The 18,248-nt window shown below is 35.9% G+C and overlaps 1 protein-coding gene across 4 annotated transcripts in view; it reads right to left on the bottom strand.

The window, feature by feature from the left end:
* FGF7 (fibroblast growth factor 7) overlaps positions 1-17,776 on the bottom strand; it is a 49,597-nt gene extending 31,821 nt beyond the window's left edge. Inside the window, exons 1-2 of one of the 4 annotated variants that reach the window (XM_006735611.3) lie at positions 17,512-17,776; positions 16,368-16,923 (exon numbers count right to left, since the gene is read on the bottom strand). In XM_006735611.3, coding sequence (XP_006735674.1) covers positions 16,368-16,653 — 286 coding nt within the window. In that variant the 5' untranslated portion in view covers positions 16,654-16,923; positions 17,512-17,776. The remainder of the gene's footprint in view (positions 1-16,367; positions 16,924-17,511) is intronic. The other 3 variants (XM_006735612.3, XM_081831056.1, XM_031030496.2) reach the window with 3 other exon arrangements.
* Positions 17,777-18,248: the final 472 nt, after the last annotated feature.

The raw sequence follows: 18,248 nt of genomic DNA, 5'->3' as shown, positions 1-18,248 counted from the left end.
GCATGGAGCACTGGGTGTTATGCACAAACAATGAATCGTGGAACACTTCGTCTAGAACTGATGATGTAATGTATGGGGATTAACATAAGAATAAAAAAAATAAATAAAAAATAAAAAAAATTAAAAAAAAACAAAGAAGAAGATAGCAGGAAGGGAAAAATGAAGGGGGGGAAATCAGAGGGGGAAATAAACCATGACAGGCTATGGACTCTGAGAAACAAACTGAGGGTTCTAGAGGGAAGCGGGGGGTGGGGGAATGGGTTAGCCTGGTGATGGGTATTAAAGAGGGCATGTACTGAATGGAGCACTGGGTGTTATATGCAAACAATGAATCATGGAACACTACATCAAAAACTAATGATGTAATGTATGGTGATTAACATAATAAAATTTAAAAAATACAAAAAAAAAGTGTTCCCATTTTTATCAGAAGTCTTCTTTAGTGAAATTGTCAGCCTACTCCCCACTGTAACATACCAATTACTTCATCTTTATTTTTTAAATAGTAAATAAAGTAAATTAATAAAGCATTGGTACTTAGAAATATACCATAGTTTTAGTGTATAAAAAATTTAAATAGAAAATAATGTCTTTATTCCAGTAAGTGAGAAATTCAGGAATTTATGTAAAATCATAATGTCGATTGAAATGAAAATTTTTTGCTTTCAAATATTAACACTATATGGTTTCCTTTCTAAGTTTGCAGTAAGAATGCCTCCTAATGAGACCTTAAGCCAAATTAGCAGCTTCTGTAAGGACAGCTATCTATTTTTCAGGCTGATTTCACAAATGTGTTGCTCTATTTTTGCTTTAACTTATTCTTTCTTTATACTTTGATTCCCAACTTGACTAAAAGGTCTTTAGATGCAGAAACCATGTGTGGTAGCCAGCGTTTGGTTTGGCCTATAACGATCTCCACCACTTGTTATTCATATCCTTGTGTAGTTCTTCCCACATTTTACTGTATGGTCTGCATGACAAATAAAATGAGGCAAAAGCGATGGTGTATCACACTGCAGCTTCCATTTTGAAGGTGCCCTCTCTCGCTTCCTCTCTTTCTCTCCCTCTCCCTCATCACTCTGTCTGAGGGAGGCCAGTTACCACGTCATGAGGACACTAAGGAAGCCTATGGGGGCCCTCATAGTGAAGAGGAAGTTTCTGGCTGACAGGCTGCTATGAACTGAGGCCTGCCAACTACCATGGGAGAGAGCTTGGAAACAGAGCCTTCAGCCCTAGTCAGGTCTTGAGAAGACTGCAGCCCCAACAGACAGCTTAATTCCTGAGAGACTCTAAGCTAGAACCTCTCAGCTCAGCTGCTCTCAGATTCAGGACCCTCTGATCCTGTGAGATAACAAACATTGTTTTAAGCTGCTGAATTTTGGGTAATTTGTTATATAGCAATAGACAGCTAATACATCGCTCTCTCACACTCTCTCTCTCTCTCTCTGTCTCCATTGCTTAGTACTTTGGGTAACATTTACAGTTGAAACCTATTCAAACAATCTGCTCTAACCCCCTTAAAAAAAAAAAAAAAAAAAAAAAAAACAGATCTGAGACCCAGAATAGTTAAGTACTTGCCTGAGGTCATTCAATTAATTCCTGGAAGAAAAGGATTAAAGCCCTGATCCCATAATACCTAATACAGTATTATTTCCATGCCTCTCACTTTCTATTCAATCCAATCTACTCCTAGGTGGTAAATAATATGTATTAATATTTATACTAAAAGAGAATTACTGGTATGATAAACTAAGACTGATAAATCATAGATAAATTTTTCAAGCCTACTTTTTCTGCCCTTTCTCTTCTCCAGTGGACAATCTAGTTCATTCATAAACTCCTATAGCAAAAAGTTGATAGCAAAAAGTAAAGGATATTAATTAACATGAGCTAACTTTGTCATTTGTGGGTGGTTGTGGTAAGAAGCTTTGGTATGAAAAGAGGCTAAATTTTCTAATAAAATAAATCTTCCAATTATTAATAAATATTAACCATCCAGGTCATTTTTGTGAATAATGAAAATAACTATTTTTTATTAGTTACTGCTTCTACGTTCTTCTTCGAAAGCTCCTTATTACTTATAGAATAAAGTTCATGTTCCCTACAATGGAAAATAACTTTGCAAGAAATGAGACTTCACTGCAGTCTCATCTCTCCCTACTTCCTACCTTGAAGCCGATACTCCAGAAACACTAATTCCCATAATTCCCATACATACCTCCTGAAACATCACTCAGCTTTTCTCATGTGCTATTTTCCAAGAGGAGATGCCCTTTTCTTGACTCCCTTCCCCATTCCCTATCCACTTCTCTAGCCTGGTTCACTCCCACTAGCCCTTGAAGATATAGTTCAAACATCATGTCCTTTCAGAGTCTTGCTCAGCCTCTCTTAGGTTATGTTACCTGCCTTCCACTAGGTTCCCTCCCTGAACATATTTTTATCACATATTTACCATATTCTATTAAAATTGAGTTTTTGGTGTTGGTTTCCCAAATAGGCTGAATTTTTTCAAATAGCGGGTCTCTACCTATACATCTATGTACCCATAGTACATAGCATAACAATATATGCTCAATCAATATTGCAATAAATAGTCTTCTAGTTGTTGAAAAGAGCCCCTGCAACTTTGAGAATAAAAACCTTCCAAGATATTTTTAAGATATTGAAAACACCTAAGGTCAGTCAGGTCACAAATAATGTGTATGTCTAGTTTTCAAAGGTACAATATGATTTACACAGAAGCACAAAAAAAATCTTAAAAAAGTAGAATCTTTGCGCTAACTCTTCATTTTTGCCCCCCCCCTTTTTTTGCCTCTTTTTTTTTATTGGGCAAAGTTCTAAAAGGATTAGAAATAAATTGAGAACATAGTAATCATGGACAAAAGAAAGAACCAATTTGCCAGTAAACTATTTCTCTTTCAACCTATCCTTCAGCAGTGCTTGTTGGAACAAACTCTGTGCTGTTTCTTTTATTTATTTTTGTGTTTCTTCTGTTTGGATTGAGTGGCCTTTAGAGAGGGAAACTATCTGGCTGTGTTCCTAAAATTATCTGATTGATTTTCTGTTATTAAATTGCATATATGTATGTATACTATAATAATTATGTAGACACTAGTGAACAGAAGTATAAATATTTTAATAAATATCAGAAATGTGTTTAAAATACAACCAAATTAAATTTTGCAATATCTTTAGCAATTCGTACACAAAATAAACTGAACGTTTCTATGCCAACTCAGGGGAAGACAGATGGAGATGTTTTGTCAAGGAACGTTGGAGTAGAGTTTTTATTTAATAAGGAAATAATGCCAAGTACTCATTAGGTCGTATTACAGAGAAGAAAATTTCAGCTGTTTATAGTTCTTCATATGCAAAGTGGGATAATTCATGCCGGGTTCAAATTCATGTGTGATGTTTTAATGACACCAGTGACAGTATAGTGATCATGTAGTGATAACTAAAACTACGCTTTGGAGTTGCCCCATCCGCAAAATGAACATAACTCTACCAATTTTATAAGTGCTCTGTGAAGATTAAATGAGGTAATATACATAAAGTGTTTAGCACAGTGCCAGGCACGTGGTAACATCTTAGTAAGTTTACCTCTTTCATTGTAGGAGAGAAAATGTTACTTAAAAATGCCTCAGTTTTGCCCCTTTAAAGTCTCTGATTAACTTGTGTTGGCTCTAAGGAAACTGGAAGGTTTAAATCAGTATTCTGAACATGAACTTTTAATTCTTTAATATTTAATGATGTTAGTCACACAGTGAAGTCATCAGGCTTACTATTTAATACCTGTTCTCTGTGAGTTAACTGACTACCCAAGAATTTCCAGAAAACACTCCAATCATTGCACATAGAGGATTTTGTTATGATCGTGTCAATTATCAGCTAATTTTTTAACACCAATCTTTCTTAGTTAAAATGGACAACACCTAAATAGTCCCACATATAATTTTAAAGCTAGAAGTTGTACATTAGCAAGCTTATCAGGCTGACAAATTTCCTGCAAGCCTTCCCTTTCTTTCTGTGAAATGGACTAGTGTACAACTGCAAGCTTACCGCAAGAGATATTCTGAGAATTAATTAGAATGGAACGAAGTGTTCTGCACCAATTTCAATATCGACACACATATTTTAAAAGAATTAACATCATTTTAGTGATCTACTTATGTTTAGTCACTCGATGAAAATGTTCCTGGTTGTACATTGTGCAATTTTATATAGACTAAATTAGAAGATTCATGACAATAACAAACAAAATTTATTTCTACATAGTACAGTAATTTTAGTAGTAACATTAATGTAAATACCTGATAAACTATTTTATTTATTTATTTACTTGAGAGAGAGGGAACACAAGCAGGGGGAGTGGCAGAGGGAGAGGGAGAAGCAGGCTCCCCGCTAGGCAGGGAACCGATATGGGGCTCAATCCCAGGACCCTGGGATCATGACCTGAGCCGAAGGCAGCCGCTTAACCGACTGAGCCACCCAGGCGCCCCAATACCTGATAAACTATTAAATAATACTTTAAAATATCATGAATTTTAGGTCTGAGTACAACTTAATCACAATGATATAGATTTATGCTCATCTTATTCGGGGATGAATTATTATTCAATATCTGATCAACTTTAAGCCAGTTAAGAGAAAATCTCCAGACCAAATTTGGCCAGAATCTTTTCAAAGTCGACAGCACCTCCTTATGTCTATTAAACATCCAACATTATTGTGTGTATTGTAATGCATTATTTGTACAGGGAGTTGAGCACAATTTCTCAGAAACAGAGACACCTTGACAGGCTTATATAAGTGGGAAAACACCTTGCTTCACTGCCTACTTCATGATTTAGAGGAAATAAAGCTATGCACAGCTACTTGACTACTGAGTGCACTGCTTACATAATTGTAGCAGGGAACGCAGCTCTAATGGTCGTAAAAGTTGGCTTATCTTAAAGAATGTGGCAGATAACCTCCATAATTTTGTCCTTAAAAGCCAAACATATGCCTTAAAATTGTTGTTTCTCTCACTTTTTAGAAACTGTTATGGGAAAAACATCCTCCATAATGATAATGTAGCTTTTATAGTGAATATTTATGGCCACCTGACTTAAACAGGTTACAATTATGATCAAAGACTGAAAAAGCATTAAAAAGAAGAAGTATGCAGTTATCCAGAAAAACAATATTACTCCAATTAGCAGGACTTCAATTATGCCTTCAGAAAAGTTACCCTTTGAAGAAAAAATTACCCTTAAAAAATTACCCTTTAAAAGAAATAGTCATTTTTAGAAACAGAGCAATCAAAGTCTGACAACTGATAAAGGGCAAATGTTTTATTTATTTTTTTTTTAAGATTTTTTTATTTATTTATTTGACAGAGACAGAGACAGTGAGAGCAGGAACACAAGCAATGGGAGTGGGAGAGGGAGAAGCAGGCTTCCTGCTGAGCAGGGAGCCCGATGCGGGGCTCGATCCCAGGACCCTGGGATCATGACCTGAGCCGAAGGCAGCCGCTTAACGACTGAGCCACCCAGGCGCCCCAAGGGCAAATGTTTTAATATTTTTAATAGAAAAAAAGGTTACCTTAGTGAGCTTAACATTGATACCTGGCAAGGTATTAAGTCACTTTCCATTTCCCAGCTTTTCAATACTGTCTTACTACCAGGCATCTCTAAAGTATCTCCTCTAAGGGTAATATATTTGTCCTCTCTCTTTCATACGGCTCATCCTTCAGATCATTTCCTCCCAGAAAAGACTTCATGCCCATTTCCTCAAGCTGAGTCGGGCAACCCGCTAATTGCTCTGAACTTGCCTCCTCTGACTTATAGTTCACCCTCCACACCCAACTAAACTGTTAATTCTCTAAAAATGTGGACTGTGGGATTGCTTATTATTGTAGTCCAAGTCTGGGATAGGGAAGGTATCAATGAATTTTGTTGAATTAATAAAAGAGTGAAAAACAAAGTCATCAATCTTTCAAAGTTTTGTATGATGTCTTCATTATTCATGCAAACAAGGGAGGAAACTGTCTACTGCCTGCAGGTGATCTCCCCATGAGAGATGCTGCACTATGAACCAGACCAACCAAGCTTTTATCAGAAGTACAGTTTGAAATGCTATAAAACACCAAGATTATCCAAGGATCGGACTACTGACACTAAAACAAACTGAGAGTGTATTCACTAACTCCCCACTTCTCCCTAGCTCTCTCTCCGTATACATACATATGTCCTCTCCACCCTTTGACACTAGTCACTATGTCCAGGATCATTCGCATATGTGCTACTAATAAGTAGGCAGATTCCCTATCCAAAAATTATTAGCCCACTGCTTGGTTTTACTAGTATAGCTCATTTAATTCTTAAAGACTTTTTCTCTGTGTCTCCTTGCTCATTTAATTCTTAAAGACTTTTCCTCTTTGTATCTCCTTTTAATGCAGATATTCCTTAAACCAGTATCAACTAATCATCATTTTTTTCTGCATGTAGTTTTTGATATGCAAGAATTAGTTGACAGTCAGATGAAAACAAGAATGGGTGTTGAGGAGGCCATAACTTTTCCAGGATTGTCCTCACCATGCCGTGTCAATCACCCTTCTAGTATCACCAGGGCTACCTGTGCCTGCTTAGATCATTGGCCTCTACAATAAAACTTTTCCACCAGCCTCTTGAAGTTATCCAGAAAAACATTAAGTCAAATAGGTTCTGGAGACCAGTACTTTCTTTTAGAGAATAAGAGAGAAGAGGAAAATGAGATGTGCCTCTCTTTTATTTCAGCAAACTTTTAATTCTTGTCTGCATTAAATTTTCATGATCATTTAGTAATATATTTCTTATCCATGACTAATTTTAGATGTGTAAAAAGTTAAGGGAGAAATATATTGAATGACTGTCAATCCATCTCACTTCTTCCACCTCTTGCACTGGGCTTAAGTGCTCCTTCCTCTACCATTAGGAGACAAAAGGAAGAATAAGACATGATGCTTATATTTCTGTAACTTACATTTTTTTAGTGGCATTGCCAAATGCAAACAGAAAGAATCCTAAGACAAGGCAAATGTGCTATGTATGGCTGGAAAAGGCAATTCTATGTAACATCTCCAATAAGTGACCTCTTCAAAGTGTACTGAAATTAATTCATTAAATTTGCAGTTCTCCCTTCAGTTTATGCTTTCAAAAATTTTTTAATTTTTTTTAAAGATTTTATTTATTTGACAGAGAGAGACACAGTGAGAGAGGGAACACAGCAGGGGGAGTGGGAGAGAGAGAAGCAAGCTTCCTGCCGAGCAGGGAGCCCGATGCAGGGCTCGATCCCAGGACCCTGGGATCATGACCTGAGCCGAAGGCAGACGCTTAATGACTGAACCACCCAGGCACCCGTAAGTTTCAAATTTCTAAATAGTTTTTGGCCAGTAAATAAAACTTGTTCTTTATTGATATAATTGAAATAACTTCAAACTTTTGCTCAAACTACTTTTTTGAAAAGTAAACGTTTATTGTTTTTAGGCACATAAGTAAGAATTCTTCAATCATGTTCTAATCCTAAAACATTTTTAGGTTAATGCATGGGAATTGCTTTTGGTCGGTTTCTAGGTTGCCTAAATAATAGGTATTGGACATCATTTCAGATTAGGAGAATAGTCCTATAAAGCTGCTCAAAACTCAGAAAAGAGCTTCAAGCTAGGCTTAAATCTCATCGCAAATCTCTGGATTTCAGCCCAGCATGCATCTATACCCAAAATACTACCCTAATTGTCCAAAATCATATTCAGGCTCCTAACTTTGGCACAGATTCTTGGTTCAAGGTCATTCTTTAAATATTGCTTCGGGTCCATTTTATAGCCTTTTTATTTGGAACCAAAAAATGAAGGGACGCTTGGTTTAGTTCTTCACTGCACCATAGAGAGATCCCTAGGCAATAGCTCTCAAATTGCAATTTTTAAAAAAGACTTATTTATTTATCTTAGAGAGAGGGGAGAGGGACAGAGGGAGAGGACGTGAGAGAATCTCAAGCATGGGGCTGGATCTCACGACCCTGAGATCATGACCTGAGCTGAAACCAAGAAACCAAGAGTCGGTGCTCAACCGAGTGAGCCACCCAGTCACCCCTCTCAAACTACAATTTAATGAAATTTAAGTGTTTTATCCAAATCAGAGAGAGTTGGGGGGCGGGAGCAACGTACTCTGTGTCAAGTTTGGGAAACCATATATAATCTCCTCCTGGAGTTTTGCAATTTATATTAGTATAATTTGGCTCAGAGTTTGCCTACTGTGAAATTTGTTCACTTTTATTTAACCTAATATTTCCCAATCAATTAGCCACAGGAATTGTGCCACAGGAAACACCATTAATATCTCAAGGGACACTAGTGTCCTAAGAAACAAAAGTTTGGAATTGCTGCCTTAAGAAAAATCTGCATGCTGAGTTGATTCTGAATTTGTTCCAAAAGCATTTTCTCAATATTATCTACAATTACATCTAAAGTTCAAATAGGCAGATAAATGGAAAATATTACATGATAATTTTAACATAAGTATGGTATTTGAGCATATTGAAATATACCTCATTTGCCCTGTCTCATATTAACCATAAAAAATAAACTCAGTTTGCATATAGTCCTGATAAATAAAGATTATTGCAATTTTAGGTACAAATTTAACTAATAGATTCAAACCTCCTATTTGAGTATCATCTGCAATAATCTATTATTATTTCAACCTCTCTGTACACTATTTAGTTTGGTTTTGTTTTGATCTCAGAAGTTCTCCCACTATTATCAGTCTATTGCATTCCATTGCCCTTATTCTTTAAGTGCATCAAAAAAGTTAATAGAGCCCTATTTTATGAGGATCCTTTGTGTTTAAATCCACCCTAAACTTAAAATGCAAAATCTGGGGTGCCTGACTGGCTCGGTTGGTGGAGAGTGCTACTCTTGATCTCAGGGTTGTGAATTGGAGCCCCAAATTGGGTGTAGAGATTACTTAAAAATAAAATCCTTAAAACAAATATAATGCAAAATCCATTTATTTTTATATAAAGTCCTTTTTTTCCTTTCCTCTCTCGCCTATTTCTTCACCTATTTACAAAGATGTTGCCAACCTATTTATTCTCAGAAGGACACTAGCTAATGGCTCTGGCAAGTACTCATGCTCACTCTAGTAGAAGTGATTCCATTCTTATGCAGGGAAGTTGACTGGAACAGAGAACCTCCAGAGCCAGTTCTCCGCCAATATACATCAAACGTTTTCCCTCTGAGAATGATATTATCTGCCTGAAAGACAGATTTTACCTGGACATGGATATTAGATCATTCTTTTCTCTGCTTCCTCACCCTAATCCCTTTGTCTTTATATATACTACAAAAACCCTTTTGCACAACTAAGGTAAATAGGTAAATTTGCTTTGCTAGCAAATTAGGGATGGCTTCTCTACCTAAGTCAGGTGCAGATATAATCTCAAATGTAGTAGGTATGAATCTTGGTCAAGAAACAGTTAAATGTTCAGTGACTCTTTAATTTGGATTTCTGAACCATGTGAAAGGCAGAGGATTTTCATTTTCCAACCTATTTCGTGTGTAGAAAGACTGGCTATGAACCTGGAGTGCATTATGCTAAGTGAAATAAGCCAGACACAGATGGACAAATACTACATGATGCCACTTATAGGAGGAATCTAAAACAGTCAAACTCGTAGAAGCAGAGAGTAGAATGGTGGTTACCAGGGGTTGGAGGGGGGAGGGAGAAATAGGGAGGTATTAGTCAAAGGGTACTAAGTTTCAACTATGCAAGGTGAGTATGTCCTAGAGATATACTGTGCAGTGTAGGGCCTATAGTTTATACTGTTGCATGGTATATTTAAATATTTGCTAAAAGGATGGATCTTATGCTAAGTGTTCTTATCACAAAATAATAATAATAAATTAAAAGGCAGGAGGGAACTTGTGGAACTGATGGATATGTTTATGGCATAGATTATGGTGGTAGTTTCACAGATGTAGAAATTGGTCAATTTGTATACATTAAGTACAGATTTTTATATGTGAACATACCTCAATAAAGTGTTTTTTTTTTTTAAAGAAAGATTGGATATGGTTCAGAAAAGGAAGGAATTCATATGGAAGCTCATTTCATTTAATGAGTTCTTGTTTCTCCATATTACTTAGATATGCACAATTCTTGCCTTTTCTTCTGTGTGCCATATGTGAAATTAAAATATAAAAAAGTATTGTATTCCAGTAGTGATGCAAAAGAAGTTACTGTACTACCAAAAGTTTTTGATACAGAGAAAGAAAGCTAGGATCCTTAGAAAAGAAAGCAAGCTTTGCTTTAATCCCAAATTTACAAAGAAAACCAACCTCTAACTTCATATCCTTTTCACTAATCTGGATAGACCCTCTAGGCTTGTGCTTCCCGCCTCCCTGGGTTTTCAGACTTGAGGTTGTCTCTTTAAATCACTGCCTTGAACTCTGTGGGGTGGCCACAGGAGATGAGACCCTGATTTGGGGGCATCTGTGTTCATAGTCATAAGTGGCTCACTTAAGTGCCAAGTAAGCTGGCACTGATGTCTGTACTCCAGGGGCCCTGCTGTAGCACCACTTGGAAGTGTCAGAAGAGATTCAGACCTGCCTGACATTGTGAGACTGTGGCACAGGACCTATTCTTCCCTGCAATGAACTCATTTGCCAAAGAAGCCTTCTTACATAGTAGCTACGGAGCTGTCATCACATGCATTTCCAGGCCAGTTCTCCAAATGTTGGAGCCACTGAGATTTGTCAGAGAGGTCAACTGGACCCAGAAGAACTTCCTCAATGCATAATTCGGAGTCATTCCTGATAAACCCATTTTGAAAGCCTCCAGGGTATAAGTTAACTATGGAGCTGTTTAAGGGCTCTGAAACATTCCTGGGACATGAGGGGATCCAGGCTGAAATAGAACCCTTGGTCCCACTGAATAATGGCTTTTAACATTTCTGCATAGTAAAATCACTAGAAAGCGTTAACGAACACTGATGCCTGAGTCTTCCCCACCTTCTCAGGATTCTGATTTAATTGGACTGTGGTTTCTCAGTAATCTAATGTGATCCTCTAATGTGATCCAGTGGTTCTCAGTTTGGGCAGCATTTCAGAATTATCTGAGGAAATTTTTAAATTCCTGGTACCCAGGCTGCACTCACATCAATTTAATGAGAGTCTTTGTGGGTGGGACCAGGCATCAGTATTTTTTTGAAGTTCCCTAGCTGATTACAGTATTTAGCCAAGGCTGAGTAATAGGAAAACCTAGGAAAGGGAACCTGGCTGACTTAAAGCTGGCTTCTTGCATTCTCTCCAATTCACTTGGGTCTCTGAATGCTCTAAAACTGTAGGCTAAAGAGTTCTAATACAGCTGAGTCAAAAGGGAAAATATATGTTCAGATGCTCTGGGTTGGTATAGAAAAGAAAGTCATGGTCATTTCAGATGAGGATTTACAAAATAAATAAGAGATGCACCTGTGGCAATAAATTATGTGTACTTTGTAAGTGCCAGACACTTGTATTAGCCAAAAAAAAAGAGGAAAACTATACAATGAAAAGTAATCTTTATTATTAGAATTCTCAAAGAATAGGTAATATTTCCAAATCTGCTCCCCAGCAATTTATCCATCTTCCATAATTTAAAGCCTTGACAACTTACTTAAGGGAATGTAGGTCACCAGTTCTACAGGATTGCATTTTGTCAGCAATGCTAGGATTTTGGTTCAATTCCATAGATATGTTTCTCATTGTCTCTTTTTTTAAGGTGGGGTTGCCCTGGTTTTCTTATTTTTGTTTTGATAATGTGAATTATTATTCTTTTATGTAACTTGCTAAGAGCTGTTTGGAGCATAAGCAAGTTTACCATCTCCATATTTAGAGGTGGTATGTATGTTTGCTAGCTACTAGCAGAGATTATTGCTGAGTAGGATCTTATCCAAAGAATTGTTGACAATTGGGTTGCTGAAGATTTTGTGGCCAAAGTCAAATCCCACAACACTGTGTTTATTTGCTTTTTGCCAATTGTTAGGCCATATCCCGTCACAGTCTAACAATCCAAAAAAGAATATTGCCAAATCATTGGCTAGTTTTCAGAATGGCTAACCCTTTTCTTGCTATGGGCCTTACAATGCTTAATTCTAATAAGTGAGGCATGCTTTTGCTTGAGTCAGTGGCTTATCACAATTAAGGATTTCTTCTTAAAAGAAATGGGTGATACTGACCATGGTTGGGAAGAGCAAAATTTTTTAGTAATTGGATCCCAAAAGCAAGAAAATCGTCTCGAGGGACTGAGTTCTTTGTTCCACATCTGTCTCTCAGGGCAGCTGTCAGTTGCCCAGTGCACTGCTGGCATCTCTCACTTGGCACCTCAATTCCCAGCTTAAACAGCAGTGTTATTTCTGTCAGGTGTGGAGTGATTGACTCTGTCTGTTGATGGAGTGCCTGGTCCAAAAATTATCTAAATTCACCCTCTCGCCCTTCCCCAAGGGGAGAGCTCTGATGACAACAGTGGAAGTGCTGACCATCCATTACCAATCCCTTTAAGATGTTATTAATGCTCTCCTTCTGCAGAGAACATGAATATTTATTTCATTTTAGAAGGGCATGTTATGCTTTTATTGCCCTTATTATTAGTTCAGGTTACGTTCCAGTTTTGTCACTTGCAAACCTACTGTAAGGCCAAATGTGGAACCACCAGAGAGGACAGGCTTTCTTGCCTCCCGGGTGAGAATAGTATGTAATCTGAGGACCAGTTCTTCAGTAACAGCTTCTCTTCCCTCAGTGTCAGTAATGTGGTCCAGCATCTCCTGGCCTCTTGTGAATTCCTACATTTACATAGTCGGGTCTTACATGTCTATTAGTACAAGTCTTATTTTTGTTGGGTTCCTTGGTGTGCTTTTTCTGCAATTTACTCATTCTAATCTAAATTTAAAATATTTCACAAGACAACACCATAATTAAGACTGAAGTGAAAACTAATGATGTAATGTATGGTGACTAACATAATAAAATAAAATTAACTTAAATTCATTTTAAAAAAAGACTGAAGTGAGGTCCTCACAACTCAGGATAGCTTAAGTAATTTTTTAATTCCCTAATGATATGAGACATGAGCTATCATATCCACCTCCCTACCACTCCCCTTCTCTTCCCCTAGGCCCTCCATCTATCTACCCCAGCCCAAGTTTCTGGAAACAGAATTATATATACAGATTTTTTACCTCTTCTACTCACTCCAGTCCATTATCTTAGCAATGTCTTATAAGTCACATTTTTCTAAAGAAGTTATCCTTCCGTTAGTAAGTAAGCAGTCCTTCAAAACCTATTCATTTCATCAGGTAACTTTTCCCTTCATTCAAAGCAAAGCCATAAGAATGGAGGGGGGACCTTCTCCTGGTAATGCAGAGAAAATTATGTTTCACACAAGCTAACATCTAACTTTTCATACAAAATTTTATGATCTAAGACATTTAAATCTATACCATCTTAAAAGACCTCCAAAGAAAGGTGTTCAACAACCACTGAACACATTTAAGGCATCAGAATACTGAAAATGAAATGCAGAGTTTGATTCTGATCTGTCAAACTTCCTGAACTCTGCTGCATTTCACTCTAGTAGACAAACCAATAACCTTTTACTCTCATTTTAAAAATAGGAAGGAAATATCTTTTGTTCATTTGTTCATTCATTCAATTAATGATTGAGGAATGTAAATAGTTTTCATATTTATAATTTCAAGTTTTTTGTTCTTCTTTGACTTCTTAAACAAATTTTGTTGAGCACTTTCTTTGTACCTGGATATAGTAGCTTCAACTTCACATGTGTCAATTTGCACATTTTATGTGTGGGGCATTCACACTTAAAATTAGTAAGGCTGCCCCAGAAATAATAGGAAATGACTACCAGAATTCTCTTCTAATAAGTTATTCTCCATCATTTATTTTTCAATGAAGCATTTCCTTTTTATCTTAGGATTTCCTAATAGACAACTGTGAATTAGCTTCTTTTTAACTATGATGAAGCTTGACTGGCTCCTTCCTCAATAGGATAGCAACACACCCTGACAAGGGTTTTAGGGTTTACTTAAAGCATCCCATTGAAAGTTTCTCTTTCCAGGAGAATTCACCATATCAAGAAAGTATACTCATATATACAGTCTATGAAAAAAGCTTATAGAAGTGAAAACTATTTATATAATATATATCCTGTCTTGAAGTACATTGCTATTGTGACATTCTGATGAATGATATAGAATGAATTTCTTTCTTTCTCTCTCTCTCTCTTTTGTTTTTACTGTAGAATTAGAGTAGAGGAGGAATGGTGTACCAAATTGGCTTTATGGTTACTCAAGGTTAATGCTAAATTGTGTTTCAAACTATAAAATAAGTTTGGCATCTTGTGTATGCTTACAAACACCTGAGTTTCATGGTTTCGAGAAATTTTAACACAAAATAAAACACATATGTGAATGTGTCCCAATTGTAGATATTTTCCATCCCAAATTATTATGCATACTGTTCATTTTCACTGGATTTTACATCTAATTTTTCACTTTTCATTATTTGACAAAAGCATTCAAAAGGAATTAGTTGGCATACAGAAGAATTCTACAGTGCTTAGGTTTGATAACCATATTGCTACAATTTCAAATTTGTTCTGACAGCTCATTTATCCTTGAGATAATATTCACCTATCTCATTTAAAGTATGTGGTATTATATAATGAGTACTTAGATTTGTTCACATTTATGTGATATATTCTATGGATTAGAATAGAATAGACTGTAAGAACTAGAAGGTATATAGGAGATCATCTGTACATATCCCACATCTTGGAGATGAAAAAACCAAGAATTGGAAAGAATTAAAAATTGTTCCAGAATTATTCACAGACAGATATTAGACCTATGTGTCTTAACTTCCACCTGGGTTCTGTCTCCTCTATCAGGTTCCATTATCCATGATAAATTCAATAATTTTTTAAAAAATTGATTATAATCCAAATTCTGTTGCTCACATAGGAGTGATTATCCACAAAACCTTCCTCCAAATAGTTATTTCTTTACCTAAACTTTAGTATAATCAGAACAATATTCTAAGACTAATATGATAATTTTATGAATAACAGTAATAATTAAACTATAGTTGTTAATAATCCATTAAGATGGCCTTAGCATTCTATGACAATTATAGTTACAAAGAAGATCCTCTTATTTACATATTGGAAACATAATTCCCCAAATTCCCACTTATTGGTTCATTAATTAAGAAGCCTAAAAATCATTCATTAAACAAGCAACAAAAGTTTCAAGTACTCACTGCAAGCAAAATGTACTGCAAGTACTGAAGCAAATGTTTACACCATCAACCCCATGCCTTCTTTTTCAATTGACTTTAACATACTTAATATGATAAGATGATATAATAATATTGTTCAAGTGCTAGTAATACAAACAAAATTGATTTTCATTCAGGGATTTTAAATTCTTACTACCTATGCTGAGTATTTTACCCCATTAAATTTAAAACTATTGAAGTTGTTTATTAATCATAACTGCTAAATAGTAAGTCCAACCCTGATATTTTAACATGAAAAAAAATAACTGATTTTTGGAGAAAATGTAAGGTACACTAACAGAATCATGGACATCTCTTCCAACTCACTTTTATTTCCTCCTTCACATTTACATTTCTCTTAAGGTAACATAAAACTATGGCATAGAAGATTTAAAGAAAATGTTAGGAAGAACCTATTTTTTTGTTAGGTAAATAAACAATCTAATACAAACTCATTATGATGTGAACAGATGAGGATACCACAGGTTCCCTTCTATTTTATAACTGTACACAATTGCACAAGTCGTTGAATGCATTTTTGAGCACAGATTAAGTATTTAACACCACAGAAATATTGTTTCAAAGAAAATCAAATTACTTTTTGAAATAAATTTTCTGTGCCTCACACTAATGAGTAGCTTTTGATGAGCATTTACCAAGTACTATTTTAGAGTTCCTAATGAGTTTTGCTAGAAGACAGTGAGTCACATTTCAGTGTGAATAATATCATTTACATTTTGCTTAGCTTATAAGCATTTTGAGTTTAGGACATTGGGATTATATTTTCAAATTGGCTTGGGTTATCAGTTCCAACTATAATATTAGTAGATTTGACATGTTACAGTAGATATTTTTGGAAACATAATCCAATGATCCCAATTTAGAGAAATTAAAAGATGATGGTTAATTTTTTTCTCCAAAAAAAAGAAAGGAAACTAAGAAAGCCTGTCACTTGAAAAATGATTCTTTCACAGATTAAGGTTTATACGCAGTGCTATAAATAAAGGACATTACTTACTGTAACTGTTCTTCATCTCTTGGGTTCCTTTGACTTTGCCTCGTTTATCAATCCTCAGATACCACTGTGTTCGACAGAAGAGTCTTCTCACTCTTATATCCCCTCCTTCCATGTAATCATAACTTCTTGTATGTCGCTCAGGGCTGGAACAGTTCACATTTGTAGCCATTTGCTCTGGAGTCATGTCATTGCAAGCTAAAGATATAGTGCCCACTAGACAGATAATGTGAAAGCATGATCTGTAGAGCAAAGTTGGCAGGATCCATGTCAGTATCCATTTGCGCATTATAGTGTAGTGCTCCGGGTGTTCATGAATAACATAATGAAAATTAAATCTTGAGTTGATTGTTGCTCCTAGGTCATTGACCTCTTCCTATCTGTGAATTGTAGATTGATTTAAGAAAGAGTAGTTGTTTTTATCCAAATTGTTATCCTTATCCTTTTAGTTCCTGATAACAATACAGGATTCCTCCTTAAATAACTCTCTGTTGGTATTTCCTCATAAAAACAGGTTGTAATAAGCTCAGTTGCTGCGACACTGTTTACTACTTGACTTCTGTTTGCAATGAGAGATTAAGAATAGGGAAGGGAGGGGAGGGGAAGATGAAAAATTGTATGTATAAATTTCAGTGGGTAAATAGTATTATAACAACAGTGCAGTTTGTACTGTGAAGGCACATTTAAAACAGCCTTCACAGAGGATGTCAACATCTTCATCTCTCTCTCTATGTAGATTTATAAAAGTTATACATTACTAGAGACAAATCAGACTATGATTGTACCATTTATTCAGGTTGCTATTTGGTAAGAAACATTCGCAGTTAGAGCTATTGATTTAAATTAAGTCCTGAAATCACTATTAACAAAGTATAAATGCTTTCCCTAGATTTGTTTATTGTATGCTTTTATGTTTGTGGTTAATCAATTATTTTCTCCTGAACTACCCACATTTCTCAAGTTAAATGCCAGTAGTGTCTGGAAAACGTCAACCTTATCTTTATGTAAGTTCTACAAGCATAATTACTATAGATAATTACATGGCTCAAAAGTCTGGTAACTTTACTTTTCCCCTCAGCACTAAAACCAGAGAAAGAAGTAAACTACCATTCAGCATTATTTTTAAAGACAAATAATAGTAACTTACTTGTTCTGTTGATAACAGCTGGATACACAAGAATTCCATGGCTGCTGTCTGCCTTGTGCAACTTGAGCCTCTCTACTGTAGCTACAAACTATTTTTCAGCTGAGAAATTCTCCAGCAGAATCATAATTGTTTCCATAAATCAACAGGCAAGAGGATTTTCTCTCTGTGTGAGCGCGTGTATGCTTGTGTGTGTGTGTGTGGAGCCTTTTTATTCAGGGCTTTTCGATAAATACCTTTGCTGACCTCATTGGAAGCAATTAAAACTTAACCAGTGAGCTGTTAGTTGAATACAACAGCAAGAATAAAGGAGGCTTATATAGTATTCATTCAATGGTCATGAGAGGGAGCTATGAACATGGTTTATGCCTAAATCTACCAGTGGGTACCTACTTTGTAGAAACAGATCTCTGATTCTGAAGCAGTTAAAAGGGGAAAGGGAATTTTTTACACCATCTTTACAACATCGGAGTTGTATATAAGTTGAAAAATATTCTTTTGAACATATATAAAAGGGATTTTTGCTAGTTAGAAAACCTTTTCCATAGCTTTATGATATGTGCATTTCTACTGTTACTTCTTTGCACTCAGAATTTTAGAACAAAACTAGCCTGTGTTAATTACATTACATTACACTCACATCTTAGTGTTCTAAAGCACTATGTGGCCAAGTTAAGTGCGTATCTTTTCATACAGAGGTATTTTACCATGGTATATGAGTATAATTTTTAGATTTTATA

The sequence above is a fragment of the Leptonychotes weddellii genome, chromosome 9, assembly GCF_054177405.1.
Source record: "Leptonychotes weddellii isolate Sample4059 chromosome 9, ASM5417740v2, whole genome shotgun sequence".
In the NCBI taxonomy this organism is placed as follows: Eukaryota; Metazoa; Chordata; class Mammalia; order Carnivora; family Phocidae; genus Leptonychotes; species Leptonychotes weddellii.
Note: the sequence above shows the minus strand (reverse complement) of the source record. Positions and strands in the feature narration are given on the sequence as shown.